Raw genomic sequence first — 19,109 nt, 5'->3', positions numbered from 1 at the left:
TCCTTCCTTCCTAAGGTGGTTTCCACCTTCCACCTCAACGAAGACATTGTTCTGCCTTCCTTTTGTCAAGCTCTGACTCATCCTATGGATCGATCGCTGAACAAGCTGGACCTCGTCAGGGCCGTGAGGATCTACCTTGCTAGAACGGCCGCTTTCCGGAAGACTGATTCTCTTTTCGTCATTCCTGATGTCACGCGTAGAGCCCTGCCGGCTTCCAAGGCGACTATAGCTCGCTGGATCAGAACGGCAATTTTGGAGGCTTACCAGGTCAAGAACAGAGTTCCCCCTCCTGGGATAATGGCTCACTCTACCCGGGGAGTCGACGCTTCCTGGGTGGTACACCACAGGGCTTCTGCCCTACAGCTTTGTAAAGCGGCAACCTGGTCTTCCATCCACACATTCGCCAAATTTTACAAGGTCCATACCTACGCTTTGGTGGACACCAGCCTAGGCAGAAGGATCTTTCAGGTGGCAGTGGTGAGTCCTCTGACCTGATGGAAGTCTGTTTTTTCCCACCCTAGGGACTGCTTTGGGACGTCCCATGGTTCCTGTGTCCCCCCAATGAGAGGCGATAGAGATAACAGGATTTTTGGTTGCTTACCGTAAAATCTGTTTCTGGGAGCCTCCACTGGGGGACAGCACTCTCCAATGTTGTTAAGTATCTGATGTTCTATGACTGTTCTCACGTTTATAGTTCTCATGTTTGTGGTTATGTTTCAACCTTATTGTTTTTCTCCTACTGCTTTCTCACTAACTGAAGTGCATAATGCCAGTCGGTGGGGTGTACACTGCAGAGGAGGAGCTTTTTTGTGTGCATAGTGTCAGCCTCCTAGTGGCAGCAGCATACGCCCATGGTTCCTGTGTCCCCCAATGGAGGCTCCGAGAAACAGACTTTACGGTAAGCAACCAAAAATCCTGTTTTTTTTTAACAGGGATATGGTGCCCACATTGCTATATACTACGTGGGCTGTGCAATATACTACGTGGCTGTGCTATATATTACGTGGTCTGTTATATGCTATGTGAGCTGTTATATACTACGTGGGCTGTTCTATATACTACGTGGGCTGTGCTATATACCACGTGGCCGGCCGCGAACAATCAGCGACAGGCGCACTCCGGCCGCGAATTGGTGCAGGATTTGAACCACGCTTCACTAATTGGTCGTGCCCGGTCAGCCGAATCCTGTGTATTCATTGTATTATTCTAAAATCTTCATAAACTACATACCGTACATATTCTAGAATACCCGATACATTAGAATCGGGCCACCATCTAATTTTTTATAAAATCCCTGGTTTTCTGCTGCAGATATTAGTTCTCTGAATGCGGAGCTCTGTATATCCCTGCCTACCCCACTGATTTGGCTTTTCTGTGTACACTGGCAGCTTTCTGCCTATGCACAGTGGTGTGGGCAGGGTTACCCAGTAGGAAGACTACATGATATGAAATAAGTAGTCCTCTAGTGGTGATCTCCTGCTGATTAAAACACACTGACACTGGAATATGGGTCTCGCATTACATTAGCAAAAGCCTGCTTAAAAATTTCCTTTAAAATCTTCAAAGATGGCAAGACTTGGATTTTTGTCTACTTGATTTAGACAAAAAGATTAGTTCAATGTATGTCAGGTATGTAGATGATGTAATTCATGTTCAGTGATTACAATAAAGGTGCATTGAAACTAGCTTATACATTAGCGGCTGCTCTACATGTTAGTCGGTCATGTAGTAGTCTGTAGACAGGCAGACCGTGCCTATGGCGCACCCAGAACAGGTAATAATTGATCATTGCGGGTGCATAGGCTGCCATTGTTCTCGGCAGCACAGTATCTCTCTGCACAGCACAAAGCGCAGCTGAGAATTATGATCTTTAAGTAAAATCAAAAGATCACTTGGCTCATTCGTACCATGACTCGCAGCCCATGTATACTGAACAATTATTGGAAATTTTTTTTTCCAATTATCGTGCTGTGTATATGCACCTTAGCAATGTTAATCCAATTGAATATATTTATGTTGAGACGTACCATTCCTTTCATTTTTATTCATATAAATTTCATTTATATTTGTACATTGCAATTAACTATTAAAGAGATATTTAGGGTTATATAAGTGTTTTGGATCACCCCTTTTTAAGCTCTGCTCTTTTTGTTGAATTTTTATTGAAATAATTTCCTTTACCCATTAAACTGTAGCACGAAAGCACGTAAAGCAAGATTCTAATGTGAATGAGGAGTGGAAGAGCATGTTTGGTGCAATGGAGCCAGCAAATATAGCACAGACGGCACCAAAGACTCTGCCTCCGACGGACCAGGAAGCAGCGAAACCTCGCTCCGACTCTTCTGCTGCCACTAATCCCCCTCTGTCCTCCTCACCACAGGTACTTCTGAGCTCATGGTGACATTTCTGTTTTAGATGGTTTGTAAAGACCTTCATTGAATGAATCACCCAAAAAAAGTATTCAATTAAATTTTTTTTATAAAAAATATTTGATTTTTATTAAGAATTAAAAATTCATAATACATGATTATACACAAACCATTTAAAACACATGATATTAAAGGGAAATTGATGTAATAAAACCTTTATTAAAAATAAATATCATGTAAGGCGCTATAGATAGTGTGACAAGGGGGACAGAATGTCAGACGGGCCAAATATCAGAGAAAGTCTCACTAGAATAATTGAGGTTAACTGATATCAATAACAACTCCAAAAACAGTGACCACCACGTGATAAAAAATAGTGTCACGATGTATAATAATTAAATAATAAAATAATTAAAAAACACTAAGGTGACTATTGTAATCAAACACGTACACCCACAACCATGAATAGAATTCATGAAGTAAAATTAATATAAAAGATGAAATCAATCATAAATATAAAATGAGGCAGTGCAATGAATAAGGAGTTGCTGAAGTAAGCATATTTAGATGGCCATGTGGCCAAAATAAGATATCAATGGAGAATATCTTGAAGGTCGCATACCAATTAATCTGACCAGTCTGCTGTCCCCTGCACACCACTACAACGCGCGTTTCGCTTCCGCTTCATTACTTTAGATATCTTTTTTATTTTGGCCACATGGCCATCTAAATATGCTTACTTCAGCAACTCCTTATTCATTGCACTGCCTCACTTTATATTTATGATTGATTTCATCTTTTATGTTTATTTTACTTCATGAATTCTAATCATGGTTGTGGGTGTACGTGTTTCTTTGCAATAGTCACCTTATAGTGTTTTTTAATTATATATTGTGACACTATTTTTTTTTTTATCACTTGGTCGTCACTTTTTTGTTATTGATATCATGTTCATTATTTATCTCAATAATTCTAGTGAGACGTTCTGATATTTGGTCCATCTGACATTTGTCCCGTCACACTTTATCGTGCCTTATATGGTATTTATTTTTAATAAAGGTTTTATTACATCAATTTCCCTTTAATTTCCTGTGTTTTAAATGGTTTGTGTAGAAGTGGTGTGTGTGTATAATCATGTATTATGAATTTTTAATTCTTAATAAAATCAAATATTTTTTTATAAAATTATTTGTTCATTGAATACTTTTTTTTTGGGTGATACATGTTGCTTGGTATTTTTGTTTTCTCCTTCGCCTCATTGGGGGACACAGGACCATGGGACACAGGACCATGGGTTATGCTGCTGTCACTAGGAGGCTGACACTAAGCTGAGACAAAAAAGGGTTAGCTCCTCCCCTGCAGTATACACCCTCATGCTGGCATCCAGAGACCCAGTTTAAGCTTAGTGTCCGTAGGAGGCACACTGATTTTTAACCCCTATGGGTTTTTTCTCTTTTTTTCTTTTTCTTTTTTCTTTTATCTATTCCGGACGAAGGGGGCGACGGATTCTTCTAAGGTCCGATCTCCCCCGAACCAACAACAGGCGAGCACAGGAGTTTCACCTCACCGTATCCTCTCCTGCGTCGTGGGAGCCACTGCCTGAGCTGTCCTTTTTTGGGCGACGGTTTCTCCCCTAATGGGCCCCGATCTCCCCTTTTGTTATACAGACGAGCACTGGTGTTTTTACCTCCAGTATCCTCCTCTGCAGCCAGGCCTTTTTATTGCCGGACATCTGCCCTGTCCACCAGGTCCTACCCTCGGCTGTACAGTGGCTTTATCCCCGTGGCGTCCGTGCACACCACACTGCATCACCAATGTGACTTGTGACTCAGGTGGTGGACGGTTCCTCTCCACCCCCCACTTGGGGTCGGTGGATAGAAGGCTTCCCAACCCCTGCACCGTTCCTAATGCTTGGCACCCTCTCACCTCCATATCAGGGTAAGTGCCCGGTGGGGGGATTGGGGGGGGGGGGGTCGCCAGCGGTCAGGAGGGCTCCTCATCCCTGGGTCACCATCTGCAGGCGGTTTTTCCTTCATTGGGCGGTGTCCCTGTCTTTTTCCGGCGCTTGCGACCGCGCGCCGGGCCGAGGCCGCAAATTTAGCCCCCGGCTTCGGCCTAGCCGCTGGTCGCCGCCGTTAAGCTCCGCCCACTCCAGACGTGTCACAGCGGTGCCGCCCCCCGCTCCTGGCGCTTCTCGCAGCCGCCGAGATCTCTCCTCCTGATCTCGGCGGCCATCTTGGTCCCTCTCCTCAGCGCCGCAGCTCCTGCCTGTCGCATCTCTGGTGCGTCAGTGGCCTACGTGCAGCCGGCTTCCTCTTCTCAGAGAGAATCTCTCAGCAGTTCGTCTCTCCTGGATAGCGGGACACAGGACCGGGGTAAGGAGACATCGTTAGCTCCCCTCTGCAGCGCCGCCCTCTCAGACTTGGTTTCACCATATAGACCCTGTAATTTTTTCTGCATTAGCATCATGTCGCAGTCAAGGTCTAAAAAATCCTCTAAGGTGCATACAACCTTTTTTTTCTGCGTGTACCACCTGCCAGGCCCCACTTCCCCGGCCTCAAAGCTCTCCCCTCTGCTCTGCCTGCGATGCCCCATGTGCCCAGGAGCCCTCCACCGCCGCCGACCCTGGCGTACCTAGCCCCCCCCCCCCCGTGGGTCGCCTCGCTTTCTCAGTCCGTGGATTTTTTAGCTAACGCCATCAAGTCCATTCAAAATCCTCCCGGGGAACGAGGCAATCCGCTACAGGTGCTAAGAGATCCCTCCATAGCAGGGGAATCGTCGGCCAGCAGGGGCCGCTCTCCTCTTAAGGAGGCACGGTCGTCCAGAAAACGGACCCGTACTACCTCTCCTGAGCGTTCACACCGCCATTCAGACTCTGGCAGCTCCACCTCTCGTTCTCCCTCTTTGGGGGCTCGCAGCGTTCAAGGCTCTGAACATGAGTCCGAAATTTCTTTGGATCCGGAGGCTCCGGAGTTCAGAGCCACGGTTGACTCCCTCATCGTAGCAGTCAATCACGCACTGAAGGTGGATGACGATTCTAATTCCGCTCCGGAACACGCGGTCTCCTTTTCCAGAACCAAGCGTTCTCACAAATCTTTTGCCTCTCATCCAGCCTTCCTGGATATAGTCAGGCGTCACAGGGAGCGCCCAGACAAGCGCTTCACGGGTAAGAAGGACTTGGTTTCCAAGTATCCCTTCTCAGCTGATCTCGTGAAAGACTGGACGGATCCCCCTACTGTAGATCCGCCGGTCTCGCGCCTGGCTTCTAAGACTCTTCTCTCAGTCCCGGAGGGCGCTTCAATTAAGAGCCCCACCGAACGCCAGATAGACTCTCTAGCTCGCTCTGTGTACGAAGCCTCTGGCTCGTCCCTGTCTCCCTCCTTCGCCGCGGCTTGGGTGTCCAAGGCTATGGTTTCCTGGGCGGACGCCCTAGCGAAATCCATTAATGAGCAGGATCTCCCCTCTGAAATGGCGGACCTGGCTAAGCAGCTAGCCATGGCCAGTGATTATGTTATGTTCGCATCTCTCGACGCGGCGAATTGCGCAGCTTCGGCGGCTTCCAACGCCATCGCTATTAGAAGGGCCCTTTGGCTCAGAGATTGGCGCGCAGATTCTTCCTCTAAAAAATCCCTGATTTCTCTCCCTTTTCAAAGCGGGCGTCTTTTCGGCGAAAAGCTTGACCAGCTTATTTCCGACGCCACAGGGGGAAAGAGCAAGTTTCTTCCCCAACAGAGGCCCAAGGCGGCTTTCCAGCGCCAGCCTTATTTTCGTTTTCGGCCTTTTCGTACCGGCTCTACCTGGTCCAATCCCTCTGGCCTTCCCAGATCGGACCGTTCCGCCCGCGCAGACAGAGACGCTCGTCCATCCTTCAGACCTAATCCTTCCTGGCGCGGGAAACCGAGGCAGCCCCGAACCAGAGGTTCGAGACCCCCCAGATTCCCTTCTCAATGACTCGGGAACGGCGCCAGTCGATACCAGCAGAGTAGGCGGTCGTCTACTCCTTTTTCAGCAAGCCTGGCTCTCCGTCGTTCACGATGAATGGGTCAGAGATCTGGTATCATGTGGCTACAAGATAGAGTTCTCCTCCCCCCCTCCAACTCGGTTCTTCCCCTCTCGTCTTCCCAGTTCGGGAGCTCAGTCTCGTGCCCTTCTTTGCGCCATCCACTCCCTCCGCCAGAGCGGGGTCATCGTGCCGGTCCCGGAACACGAGAGGTTCAGAGGCTTCTACTCAAACCTCTTCGTCGTGCCAAAGAAGGACGGGACAGTGCGTCCCTTTTTGGATCTGAAGCTCCTGAACAAGTGCGTGAGAGTCCGGCACTTCAGGATGGAATCGCTCAGATCGGTCATCTCCTCCATGGAAAGAGGGGAATTTTTGGCCTCGATAGACATCAAGGATGCATATCTTCACATCCCGATTTTACCGCCTCATCAGAGGTTCCTCCGCTTTGCCATTCGGGAGGACCACTTCCAGTTCACGGCCTTACCCTTCGGTCTCTCCACGGCGCCCAGGGTGTTCACCAAGGTCATGGCGGCTGTCATGGCCATTCTTCACTCTCGAGGAGTCGTCGTATTACCTTACTTAGACGATCTCCTCATAAAGGGCCCGTCGTTTCAGGCCTGCGAGTCAAGCGTCCACATTACCCTGGATTCTCTTTCGCGCCTGGGCTGGCTGATCAACTTGGACAAGTCATCTCCCGTTCCTTCCCGTCGGATCTCCTTTCTGGGAATGATCCTGGACACTTCAAGGGGGCTGGTTTTGCTTCCTCGGTCCAAGGTCCAAGCGCTCCAACAGGGAGTCCGTACACTCTGCCATTCTCGCCCGCGAACCATTCGGTTCGCCATGAAGATCCTGGGAAAGAGGGTTGCGGCAATCGAAGCTGTTCCCTTCGCTCAACTCCATCTCCGCCCCTTGCAACAGGCTCTGCTGGACAACTGGGACAGGAGTCTCCTTTTCTCTCGACCTCCCTTGTCCTCTGTCCCCAAGGGTCAGACATTCGCTCATTTGGTGGACCCTGGGACCATCTCTTCGCCAGGGGAAGTCCTTCCTCCCGATCCGCTGGTTAGTGGTGACCACCGACGCCAGTCTTCTTGGCTGGGGGGCGGTGTTTCTTCACCACTCGGCCCAGGGCCGTTGGACTGTTCGGGAATCCAGTCTCCCCATCAACATTCTGGAGATTCGTGCTATCAGACTTGCTCTGATTCACTTCCACGCTCTGCTCGCGGGTCACCCAATAAGAGTCCAATCGGACAATGTCACGGCGGTGGCCTACATCAACCACCAGGGGGGTACCCGCAGCAGGGCGGCGATGAGGGAGGTCTCCCTCATCCTTCGTTGGGCCGAGACCAACCACTCCATCATCTCGGCGGTGCATATTCCGGGAGTCGAGAACTGGGCGGCGGACTTCCTGAGCCGCCAGGGCCTCGCCTCGGGGGAGTGGGAACTTCACCCAGAAGTTTTTCACCAGATCTGTCTTCGCTGGGGGACCCCGTACGTGGATCTGATGGCGTCCAGATGGAACGCCAAAGTCCACAACTTCATTGCTCGATCTCGGGATCCCCAGGCCATAGGAGTGGACGCGCTGATTTCTCCGTGGCATCATTTTCAGCTCCCATATGTGTTTCCTCCCCTTCCCTTACTGCCGAAGGTCATCCGAAAGATCAGGACGGAGGGAGTTCCGGTCATTCTGGTCGCCCCAGACTGGCCTCGTCGCGCGTGGTACGCGGAACTGGTCCAGCTCGTAGCCGACGTCCCCTTGCGGTTGCCAGACCGCCCAGACCTACTTCGTCAAGGACCGATCTACCATCAGAGCTCAGGGGCCCTACGTTTAACGGCGTAGCTGTTGAAACCTGGATTCTAGCTCGTGCTGGTTTCTCTCAGCAGGTCATTCCCACCATGCTAAGTGCTCGCAAGGCGTCTTCTGCCTCTATCTACCACCGCGTCTGGAAGTCCTTCTCTTGGTGCAGGCTCCGAGGGCACCTTCCGCTCAGGTTCTCCATCCCTTGTATCCTGAATTTCCTTCAGTCCGGTCTGGATTCCGGTTTGGCCCTGAGCTCTCTTAAAGGTCAGATCTCAGCCTTATCCGTGCTGTTCCAGCGTAGGATCGCCACCAACCTTCAGGTCAAGACTTTCATTCAGGGAGTCTCCCACGTTGTTCCTCCCTACAGGATGCCGTTGGAGACCTGGGATCTCAACTTGGTCCTGGGGGTTCTCCAGGAACCGCCTTTCGAACCCCTTCAAGACATTCCGCTCTCTGTTCTCTTGGAAGGTTGCCTTCCTGGTAGCGGTGACGTCCATCAGAAGGGTTTCAGAGCTCGCCGCTCTATCCTGCCGGGCACCTTTCCTTGCCTTTCATCAGGACAAGGTAGTCCTACGTCCTTCTCCGGCGTTTCTTCCAAAGGTGGTCTCATCTTTCCACCTTAACGAGGACATCATTCTTCCCTCCTTTTGTCCGCAGCCCAAACATAGGGTCGAGAAGGCTCTCCATACTCTGGACGTGGTACGGGCCCTCAGGAAGTACATTTCCAGAACGGCGCACTTCAGAAAATCGGACGCCCTTTTTGTGCTCCCGGAGGGTCACAGAAAGGGTTTGCCTGCGTCTAAATCCACGATAGCCAGATGGATCCGATCTGCTATCCAGGAATCCTATCGGGTCAGGGGCAGTCCTATCCCGGCGGGGATTAGAGCTCACTCCACTCGGTCGATGGGTGCTTCCTGGGCCATCCGGCACCAGGCATCAGCGGAGCAGGTTTGCAAGGCCGCAACGTGGTCCAGCCTACATACGTTCACGAAGCATTACAATGTTCACATCCAATCCTCTGCGGACGCGGCCCTTGGCAGGCGCATCCTGCAAGCGGCCGTTGCGCACCTGTAGTCAGATGGTACACGGAGTTATTTGGTTGTATTGTTTCCCTCCCAGGGACTGCTTTGGGACGTCCCATGGTCCTGTGTCCCCCAATGAGGCGAAGGAGAAATAGGGATTTTTGTGTGTACTCACCGTAAAATCCTTTTCTCCGAGCCACTCGTTGGGGGACACAGCACCCACCCTGGTAGCCTTACGGCTAGTTATCTTTTTTTAGTCTTTGACTGTTGTTTGACATGTTATGTTCCAATGTTTTTTGATATATTGTTCTCGTTATCCTACTGCTTTTGCACTTAACTGGGTCTCTGGATGCCAGCATGAGGGTGTATACTGCAGGGGAGGAGCTAACCCTTTTTTGTCTCAGCTTAGTGTCAGCCTCCTAGTGACAGCAGCATAACCCATGGTCCTGTGTCCCATGGTCCTGTGTCCCCCAATGAGTGGCTCGGAGAAAAGGATTTTACGGTGAGTACACACAAAAATCCCTATTTTTATGGTCAATATTTATGGTATTTCTTTTCTATATAGGTTTTTTCATTGAATGAATCCTAGTAAGTTACTACATAAAAACCCACTGCTACACTCCTGTAGTGTATTTGTGGCTGTCATTGATGGACAGGCAATCTCGCGTTCCTTCTCCTCGGTCTTTTCCTTTTTGATGCTATGATTGCAATTGATCTTGGCATCCATGCTGGTTAGATTGATATCGACCACCACCCACTATAAGCAAGTGAACGTTAAAGGGTTTGTCGACTACTTATCAAGCCTTTTATTAATACAAAAGGTCTTTGCCTCCTGTACTGACTCCGTTGCTCCATTCTGATCTCTGCATCATCATTCGGTCTCTTGACCTAAACAATGTCATGTGACCGCTGCAGCCAATAATTGGACATTGTTAGGAGACCGTTGGGATACAATAAACCAATGCAGAGCCAGTCTGGGAAGTAAGTTAGTAATTTTACTTTTATGCAGCACCCTAAGGCCGCTGAGGGGTTTTTCAGGAGTGGACAACTCTGTACAAGCTCCTCCCCTTTGTGTAATACTACAATGTGGGTTGGGAATTTTTTTACGGACTATCATTAATAGATTATACGTACAAAGTTAAAATCATTGCATGTTGAACTTAAATTTTACACAAAACCTTAAACTGATGTGATTTCCTCTATCATAGGCATCTGAGGCAGTAGGAAACCAATCCAAGAAACCCACAGTGCCAATACACACCAACAACAGCGCAGCTCAGCCTGCAACTCTACAGATCCGCATGACTACATGTAAGAGTGAACTTCAGCAGCTCGTACAACAGAAGCGAGAGCAGTGCAATGCCGAGAGGTTGGTAAAGTACATGATGGAGAATGCCGAATGGGAGAGTAAGCCACCGCCAACAGGTACGTACAATATCTATAATAGAAAATCATACTGTATTAAAGCAACAACATTTTAAAAACTGACTAAAGTGTCAGTAACAACAGGCATACAATGGTGTGTACTACTCAAGTGGCCATACTTGTGCTGTGCACTTATAGTTTTGTCGCTTTTACCAGTTGTAGATGAATTATTTCATTCTAGACATTTAGGAGAGAGCAGGTCTGATGTGGATTTTCTGCGAGATCACATATAAGAAAAAAAAAAACTTCGATACAGGATGAACTTTTTTTTTTTTTATCAATGTACTAATTTGTCCCAATATATTTTACTTATTTTTTTTTTTACTTCTCTTCCATTCCTTTCTGAACTGTATTTTGTTGCATATCACCTTATTAGAAATGCTGGAGATTTAATCTTCTGTCGTCAAAGGTGAAACCTTTAGTAAAAATCCACAGGGCCGATCAATTTTCACTGCAATACAAGGATGACATTCCATAAAATCTAAAGTACAATTCTGGTACTTCAAGATAGAAACCCAACATATCTAGAAGTCTGAGTAAACTCTTAGGACGGGATCACACATGCGAGAAACACGTCCGTGTCTCGCATGTGAAATCCAAGCTCTGGCACTCCAGAGCGGAGCGTGCGGCTCCATGTGTTGCTCTGCGGCTGCACTCTCCGCTCTGGAGTGCCGGCGCCAGAGCTTGGATTTCACATGCGAGACACGGACGTGTTTCTCGCATGTGATCCCGGCCTTAAAGACATCACCATGTTAAACTCTCAAACTGTGGGTAGAATTACCTGTAATTGACAACCCCTTTGAGTGTATGTTCTCACAGTGGATTTGCTGCAGATCTTCTGTTCAGATTGGTGAGCTGCAGTCCTCAGTGTATTATCTGCAAACTCGATGAGAGTTCACCAAACTTCGACCACATTTTTCTGCAAAAAAAAAATCCCATGTAGCAAGTACATTTCTGCTTTGCTATTATCACCACTACCGCCATCCCCTTTGCAATGCAGGGACTCATATCTGCATGTTGTACATACAGATTTTTGGGAGATTTGCCACTGATTACAATCTAGATTACAAAGGGTGAAATCTGTTCTGAAAATCTGCAACATAAATTAGCAAGTTGACAAACTGCACATCTAAAATTTTGTAGTTGGAAAATTGGAATAACTCATGAATTTACTCCAGGTCTAAAATGGCCATAAAGATTGGAATTGTTCCTTCTCGCTCCAATTGTCCTGCTTGTTATCCTCGATGCTAGTAAGTTCATGGGTGTGGACTGCTAACTGGTGACCATCTACACCACAGTTATGTTTGATTGCTCTTTGAAGTTTGTTGCTTAGGATAAGTGGACACTATATTTTTTTTACCAAACTTGCATAAAGCAATACTACAGGTCACTATAAGGCTATGTTTACACATTGCATTTTTTTCAGCTTTTTTTTTCTGCAGGCAAAACCTGTTTTCTTGGCAGTAAATAAGCTGCTTACAAAAAGTGCATGGTGCTGCTTGCATGGTTTTGCTGCGTTTTTCAGGATCCCAAAGTTAAGCTTTGCTTCCCTTCCACGACAGAAGCATGAACACGAATCATGAATGCAAGACACATGTGAAACCATAAAGCCATTTTTTTTTAAAAAAAAAAAGGGCAATTTTGATACAATTATTTAGTGGAAAAAGACTTTTGTCTGCAAAAAATAGTGACTATTCTGCACCAAGTTAACATAAGTTCATGAAAATATACACAATTACAAATGTAATAGTGGGGGATGTGAATTGGTCAGGAATAGTTTACCCATGACATGGACAGAGCATTGTTTGTAGGACACTGTTTACTTTCACACCTTAGTCAGCAACAGGCATTTCACACCTTGGTCAGCCAGTGTTTACTTTTGTACACATCACTAATTTAACCCCTTAACGACCGCCGATACGCCTTTTAACGGTGGCCGCAAAGGGTACTTAAACCACCGCTGTGGAAAAAGTAAATAGCGCCCCCCCCAGAGTCGGATTTTCTCCAGGGTCTCAGCTGCCGGGGGTAGCCGAGACCCCAGAGAACATGATTCGGGGTTTTTTTTACTGACCCCCGCATTTGCGATCGCCGTTAATTAACAGTTTACCGGCGATCTTCAAAATGGCAGGCGCATGCGCAGTGCGCCCGCCGGCCGGCATCGGGAGAATCTTTGGGGTCTCGGCTGCCGGGGGTAGCCGAGACCCCAAAGAACATGATCGGGGTCGGTTTTACCGACCCCTGTTTTGCGATCGCCGGTAATTAACTGTTTACCGGCGACCGCAAAAAAAAAAAAAAAAATCAAAGTGTAATTCTCTGTCCTCTGATGTGATCGCACATCAGAGGACAGAGAAATAGGGGGATTCGGGGACCCTATTATACTTACCGGTGTCCCTGGATCCTCCTGCTGCTCCTCCTGGTCTTCTTGGCAAAAGAAAATGGCGGGCGCATGCGCAGTGCGCCCGCCATCTGTCGCCATCTGCCGGCCGGCAGGAGAAGAGCAGTTGGGGCTAAAATTAGGGTTAGGGTTACGGCTAGGGTTACGGTTAGGGTTAGGGCTAGGATTAGGGTTAGGGCTAGGGTTAGTGTTGTGAATTCTGTTATCGAACTCCCTCCTGTGGTCATGAATGGTACTTTGGCGAGTTCTGTCCATGGACTCCCTCTGGTGGCTGTGAGTGGAGCTGCTGCTTCTGAGGTTCCTTCCACAGGTGATTTTGTTTATTCTTTGGCTGGCTGCTCTATTTAACTCCACTCGGATCGTTACTCCATGCCAGCTGTCAATGTTCTTGTACTGGTTCAGTTCGCTCTTGGATCTTTCTGGTTACCTGTCTACTCCAGCAGAAGCTAAGTCCCTGCTAGTTAATTATTTGTTCATTGTTTTCTTGTCCAGCTTGCTATCATGATTTTGCCGTGAGTCGGTGCGGAGGTCTTTTTGCACACTCTGCGTGGTCTTTTGTAGTTTTTTGTGCTGACCGCAAAGATACCTTTCCTATCCTCTGTCTGTTTAGTAAGTCTGGCCTCCTTTGCTGAAACCTGTTTCATTTCTGTGTTTGTGACTTTCATCTTAACTCAGTCAATATATGTGGGGGGCTGCCTTTTCCTTTGGGGAATTTCTCTGAGGCAAGGTAGGCTTTATTTTCTATCTCTAGGGCTAGTTAGCTTTTAGGCTGTGAAGAGGCGTCTAGGCAGAGTTAGGTACGCTCCACGGCTATTTCTAGTGTGTGTGATAGGATTAGGGGTTACGGTCAGCAGAGCTCCCACTTCCCAGAGCTTGTCCTGTGTTAGTTTAACCATCAGGTCTTTCCGGGTGCTCCTAACCACCAGGTCCATAACAGGTTAGGGTTGGGGCTAAATTTAGGGTTAGGGTTGGGGCTAAATTCAGGGTTAGGGTTCTTTCACACGTACGTCGGTACGGGGCCGTCGCAATGCGTCGGCCCGACATACCGACGCACGTTGTGAAAATTGTGCACAACGTGGGCAGCGGATGTAGTTTTTCAACGCATCCGCTGCCCAATCTATGTCCTGGGGAGGAGGGGGCGGAGTTACGGCCACGCATGCGCGGTCAGAAATGGCGGACGCGACGTACAAAAAAACGTTACATTGAACGTTTTTTGTGCCGACGGTCCGCCAAAACACAACTGATCCAGTGCACGACGGACGCGATGTGTGGCCATCCGTCACGATCCGTCAGCAATACAAGTCTATGGGCAAAAAAACGCATCCTGCGGGCACATTTGGAGGATCCGTTTTTTGCCCAAAACGACGGATTGCGACGGATGCCAAACGACGCAAGTGTGAAAGTAGCCCTAGGGCTAGGGCTAAAGTTAGGGTTAGATTTGGGGTTAGGGTTTGGATTAGAGTTGGTATTAGGGTTAGGGTTGGCATTAGGGTTAGGTTTGGGATTAGGGTTAAGGTTAGGGTTGTGATTAGGGGGTGTATTGGGATTAGGGTTAGGTTTGAGGTTAGGGTTGAGATTAGGATTAGGGGTGTGTTGGATTTAGGGTTATGGTTAGGGTTGACATTAGGGTTGTTTTGGGGTAAGGGTTGTGATGATCATTAGGGTTAGTGATTAGGATTATGGATCGGGTTGGGATTAGGGTTAGGGGTGTGTTGGGGTTAGGGTTGGAGCTACAATTGGGGGGTTTCCACTGTTTAGTTACATCAGGGGGTCTCCAAACACGACAGCCAATTTTGCGCTCAATAAGTCAAATGGTGCTCCCTCCCTTCTGAGCTCTGCCGTGCGCCCAAACAGTGGTTTACCCCCACATATGGGGTACCAGCATACTCAGGACAAATTGGACAACAACTTTTTGGGTCCGATTTCTCTTGTTACCCTTGTGAAAATAAAAACTTGGGGGCTACAAAATCTTTTTTGTGGGAAAAAAAAATATTTTTTATTTTCACGACTCTGTATTCTAAACTTCTGTGAAGCACTTGGGGCATTCAAAGTTCTCACCACACATCTAGATAAGTTCCATGGGGGGTCTAGTTTCCAAAATGGGGTCACTTGTGGGGGGTTTCCACTGTTTAGGCACATCAGGGGCTCTCCAAACGCGACATGGCGTCCAATCTCAATTCCAGACAATTCTACATTGAAAAGGTAAAACGGCACTCCTTCTCTTCCAAGCTCTGTGGTGCGCCCAAACAGTGGTTTACCCTCACATATGGGGTATTGGCGTACTCACGAGAAATTGCACTACAAAATTTGTGTCTAATTTCTCCTGTTACCCTTGTGAAAATAAAAATTTGGGGGCAAAAAGATCATTTTTGTAGAAAAAATGTGATTTTTTTTTTTTTTAAATTTATTTATTTTTTCACGGCTCTACGTTATAAACGTCTGTGAAGCTCTTGGGGGTCCAAAGTGCTCACCACACATCTAGATAAGTTCCTTAAGGGGTCTAGTTTACAAAATGGTGTCACTTGTGGGGGGTTTCCACTGTTTAGGCACATCAGGGGCTCTCCAAACGTGACATGGCGTCCGATCTCAATTCCAGCCAATTCTGCATTGAAAAAGTCAAACGGCGCTCCATCACTTCCAAGTTCTGCGGTGCGCCCAAACAGTGGTTTACCCCCACATATGGGGTATTGGCGTATTCAGGAGAAATTGCATAACAAAATTTTTGGTTACATTTCTGTTTTTACACTTGTGAAAATAAAAAAAATGGTTCTGAATTAAAATGTTTGCAAAAAAAAAGTTAAATGTTCATTTTTTTCCTTCCACATTGTTTCAGTTCCTGTGAAGCACGTGAAGGGTTTATAAACTTCTTGAATGTGGTTTTGAGAACCTTGAGGGGAGTAGTTTTTAGAATGGTGTCACACTTGGGTATTTTCTATCATATAGACCCCTCAAAATGACTTCAAATGTGATGTGGTCCCTAAAAAAAAAAAAAAAAAAAAAAAAAAAAAAAGTGTTGTAAAAATGAGAAATTGCTGGTCAACTTTTAACCAGGGCAGCACGGTGGCGCAGTGGTTAGCACAGCAGCCTTGCAGCACTGGAGTCCTGGGTTCAAACCCCACCAAGGACAACATCTGCAAAGAGTTTGTATGTTCTCTCCGTGTTTGCGTGCTTTTCCTCCGGGTACTCCGGTTTCCTCCCACATTCCAAAGACATACTGAAAGGGAATTTAGATTGTGAGCCCCAACGGGGACAGTGATGATAATGTGTGCAATCTGTAAAGCGCTGCGGAATATGTTAGCGCTATATAAAAATAAAGATTATTATTTATTATTAACCCTTATAATTTCCTAACAAAAAAAAATTTTGTTTCCAAAATTGTGCTGATGTAAAGTAGACATGTGGGAAATGTTGTTTATTAACTATTTTTTTGTGACATATCTCTCTGATTTAAGGGCATAAAAATACAAAGTTTGAAAATTGTAAAATTTTACAAATTTTCGCCATATTTCCGTTTTTTTCATAAATAATCGCAAGTAATATCGAAGAAATGTTACCACTACCATGAAGTACAATATGTCACGAAAAAACAATCTCAGAATCAGCGGGAACCGTTGAAGCGTTCCAGAGTTATAACCTCATAAAGTGACAGTGGTCAGAATTGCAAAAATTGGCTCGGTCATTAACCCCTTCCCGACCTTTGACGCATACGCTGCGTCATGAAAGTCGGTGCCATTCCGACCCATGACGCAGCATATGCGTCATGGAAAGATCGCGTCCCTGCAGGCCGGGTGAAAGGGTTAACTCCCATTTCACCCGATCTGCAGGGACAGGGGGAGTGGTAGTTTAGCCCAGGGGGGGTGGCTTCACCCCCTCGTGGCTACGATCGCTCTGATTGGCTGTTGAAAGTGAAACTGCCAATCAGAGCGATTTGTAATATTTCACCTAAAAAACTGGTGAAATATTACAATCCAGCCATGGCCGATGCTGCAATATCATCGGCCATGGCTGGAAACACTTATGTGCACCCACCCCACCCCTCCGATCGCCCCCCCAGCCCCCCGATCTGTGGTCCGCTCCCCTCCGTCCTGTGCTCCGCTCCCCCGTCCTCCTGTCCGCTTCCCCGTGCACCAATCACACCCCCTGTGCTGCAATCAAACCCCCCCGCACTCCGATCCCCCCCCGCACACAGCGACCCCCCCCCCGTGCTCCGATCCACCCCCCCCGCACAGCGATCCCTCACCCCGTGCTCCAATCCTTCCCCGTGCTCCAATCCTCCCTCCCGTGTTCCGATCCACCCCCCCCCATGATCCGATCCACCCCCCCGTGCTCCGACGCCCCCCCCGTGCCCTGATCTCCCCCCCCTTATACTTACCTGGCCGCCCGAGGTCCGTCCGTCTTCTTTCCTGGGCGCCGCCATCTTCCAAAATGGCGGGCGCATGTGCAGTGCGCCCGCCGAATCTGCCGGCCGGCAGATTCGTTCCAGAGTGAATTTTGATCACTGAGATATATCCTATCTCAGTGATCAAAATAAAAAAAATAGTAAATGACCCCCCCCTTTGTCACCCCCATAGATAGGGACAATAAAAAAAATAAAGAATTTTTTTTTTTTTCACTAAGGTTGGGGTAAGAACTAGGGTTAGGGGTAGGGTTAGGGGTAGGGTTAGGGGTAGGGTTAGGGTTAGGGGTAGGGTTAGGGGTAGGGGTAGGGTTAGGGCTAGGGGTAGGGGTAGGGTTAGGGCTAGGGTTAGGGTTAGGGGTAGGGTTAGGGCTAGGGTTTCGGTATGTGCACACGTATTCTGGTCCTATGCGGATTTTTCCGCAGCGGATTTGAAAAATCCACAGTGCTAAACCGCTGCCGATTTATCGTGGATTTACCGCGGTTTTTCTGCGCATTTCACTGCGGTTTTACAACTGCGATTTTCTATTGGAGCAGTTCTAAAACCGCTGCGGAATCCGCAGAAAGAAGTGACATGCTGCGGAATGTAAACCGCTGCGTTTCCGTGCAGTTTTTCCGCAGCATGTGTACAGCGATTTTTGGTTCCCATAGGTTCACATTGAACTGTACACTCATGGGAAACTGCTGCGGATCCGCAGCGTTTTCCGCAGCGTGTGCACATACCTTTAGAATTAGGCTATGTGCACACGGTGCGGATTGGCCGCTGCGGATCCGCAGCAGTGTTCCATCGGGTTTACAGTACCATGTAAACATATGAAAAACCAAATCCGCTGTGCCCATGGTGCGGAAAATACCGCGCGGGAACGCTGCGTTGTATTTTCCGCAGCATGCCAATTCTTTGTGCGGATTCCGCAGCGTTTTACACCTGTTCCTCAATAGGAATCCACAGGTGAAATCCGCACAAAAAACACTGGAAATCCACGGTAAATCCACAGGTAAAACGCAGTGCCTTTTACCCGCGGATTTTTCAAAAATGATGCTGAAAAATCTCATACGAATCCGCAACGTTGGCACATAGCCTTAGAGTTGGGTTGGAATTAGGGTTGTGGTTAGGGGTGTGTTGGGGTTAGGGTTGTGGTTAGGGGTGTGTTGGGGTTAGGGTTGTGATTAGGGTTACGGCTACAGTTGGGATAAGGGTTAGGGGTGTGTTGGAGGTAGAATTGAGGGGTTTCCACTGTTTAGGCACTTCAGGGGGTCTCCAAACGCAACATGGCGCCACCATTGATTCCAGCCAATCTTGTATTCAAAAATTCAAATGGTGCTCCCTCACTTCCGAACCCCGACGTGTGCCCAAACAGTGGTTTACCCCCACATATGGGGTACCAGCATACTCAGGACAAACTGCGCAACAATTACTGGGGTCCAATTTCTTCTGTTACCCTTGAGAAAATAAAAAATTGCTTGCTAAAACATCATTTTTGAGGAAAGAAAAATGATTTTTTATTTTCACGGCTCTGCGTTGTAAACGTCTGTGAAGCACTTGGGGGTTCAAAGTGCTCACCACATATCTAGATAAGTTCCTTGGGGGGTCTAGTTTCCAAAATGGGGTCACTTGTGGGGGGTTTCTACTGTTTAGGCACACCAGGGGCTCTGCAAACGCAACGTGACGCCCGCAGATCATTCCATCAAAGTCTGCATTTCAAA

At 47.8% G+C, this 19,109-nt stretch overlaps 1 protein-coding gene across 1 annotated transcript in view; it reads left to right on the top strand.

Moving 5' to 3' along the window:
- PIK3R4 (phosphoinositide-3-kinase regulatory subunit 4) overlaps positions 1-19,109 on the top strand; it is an 82,834-nt gene that overhangs the window by 29,473 nt on the left and 34,252 nt on the right. Inside the window, exons 11-12 of the mRNA XM_069730067.1 lie at positions 2,196-2,380; positions 10,398-10,614. Coding sequence (XP_069586168.1) covers positions 2,196-2,380; positions 10,398-10,614 — 402 coding nt within the window. The remainder of the gene's footprint in view (positions 1-2,195; positions 2,381-10,397; positions 10,615-19,109) is intronic.

The sequence above is a fragment of the Ranitomeya imitator genome, chromosome 6, assembly GCF_032444005.1.
Source record: "Ranitomeya imitator isolate aRanImi1 chromosome 6, aRanImi1.pri, whole genome shotgun sequence".
Taxonomy (NCBI): Eukaryota; Metazoa; Chordata; class Amphibia; order Anura; family Dendrobatidae; genus Ranitomeya; species Ranitomeya imitator.
The sequence above is the reverse complement of the archived record's forward strand: the minus strand, read 5'-3'. Positions and strand labels throughout refer to the sequence as shown.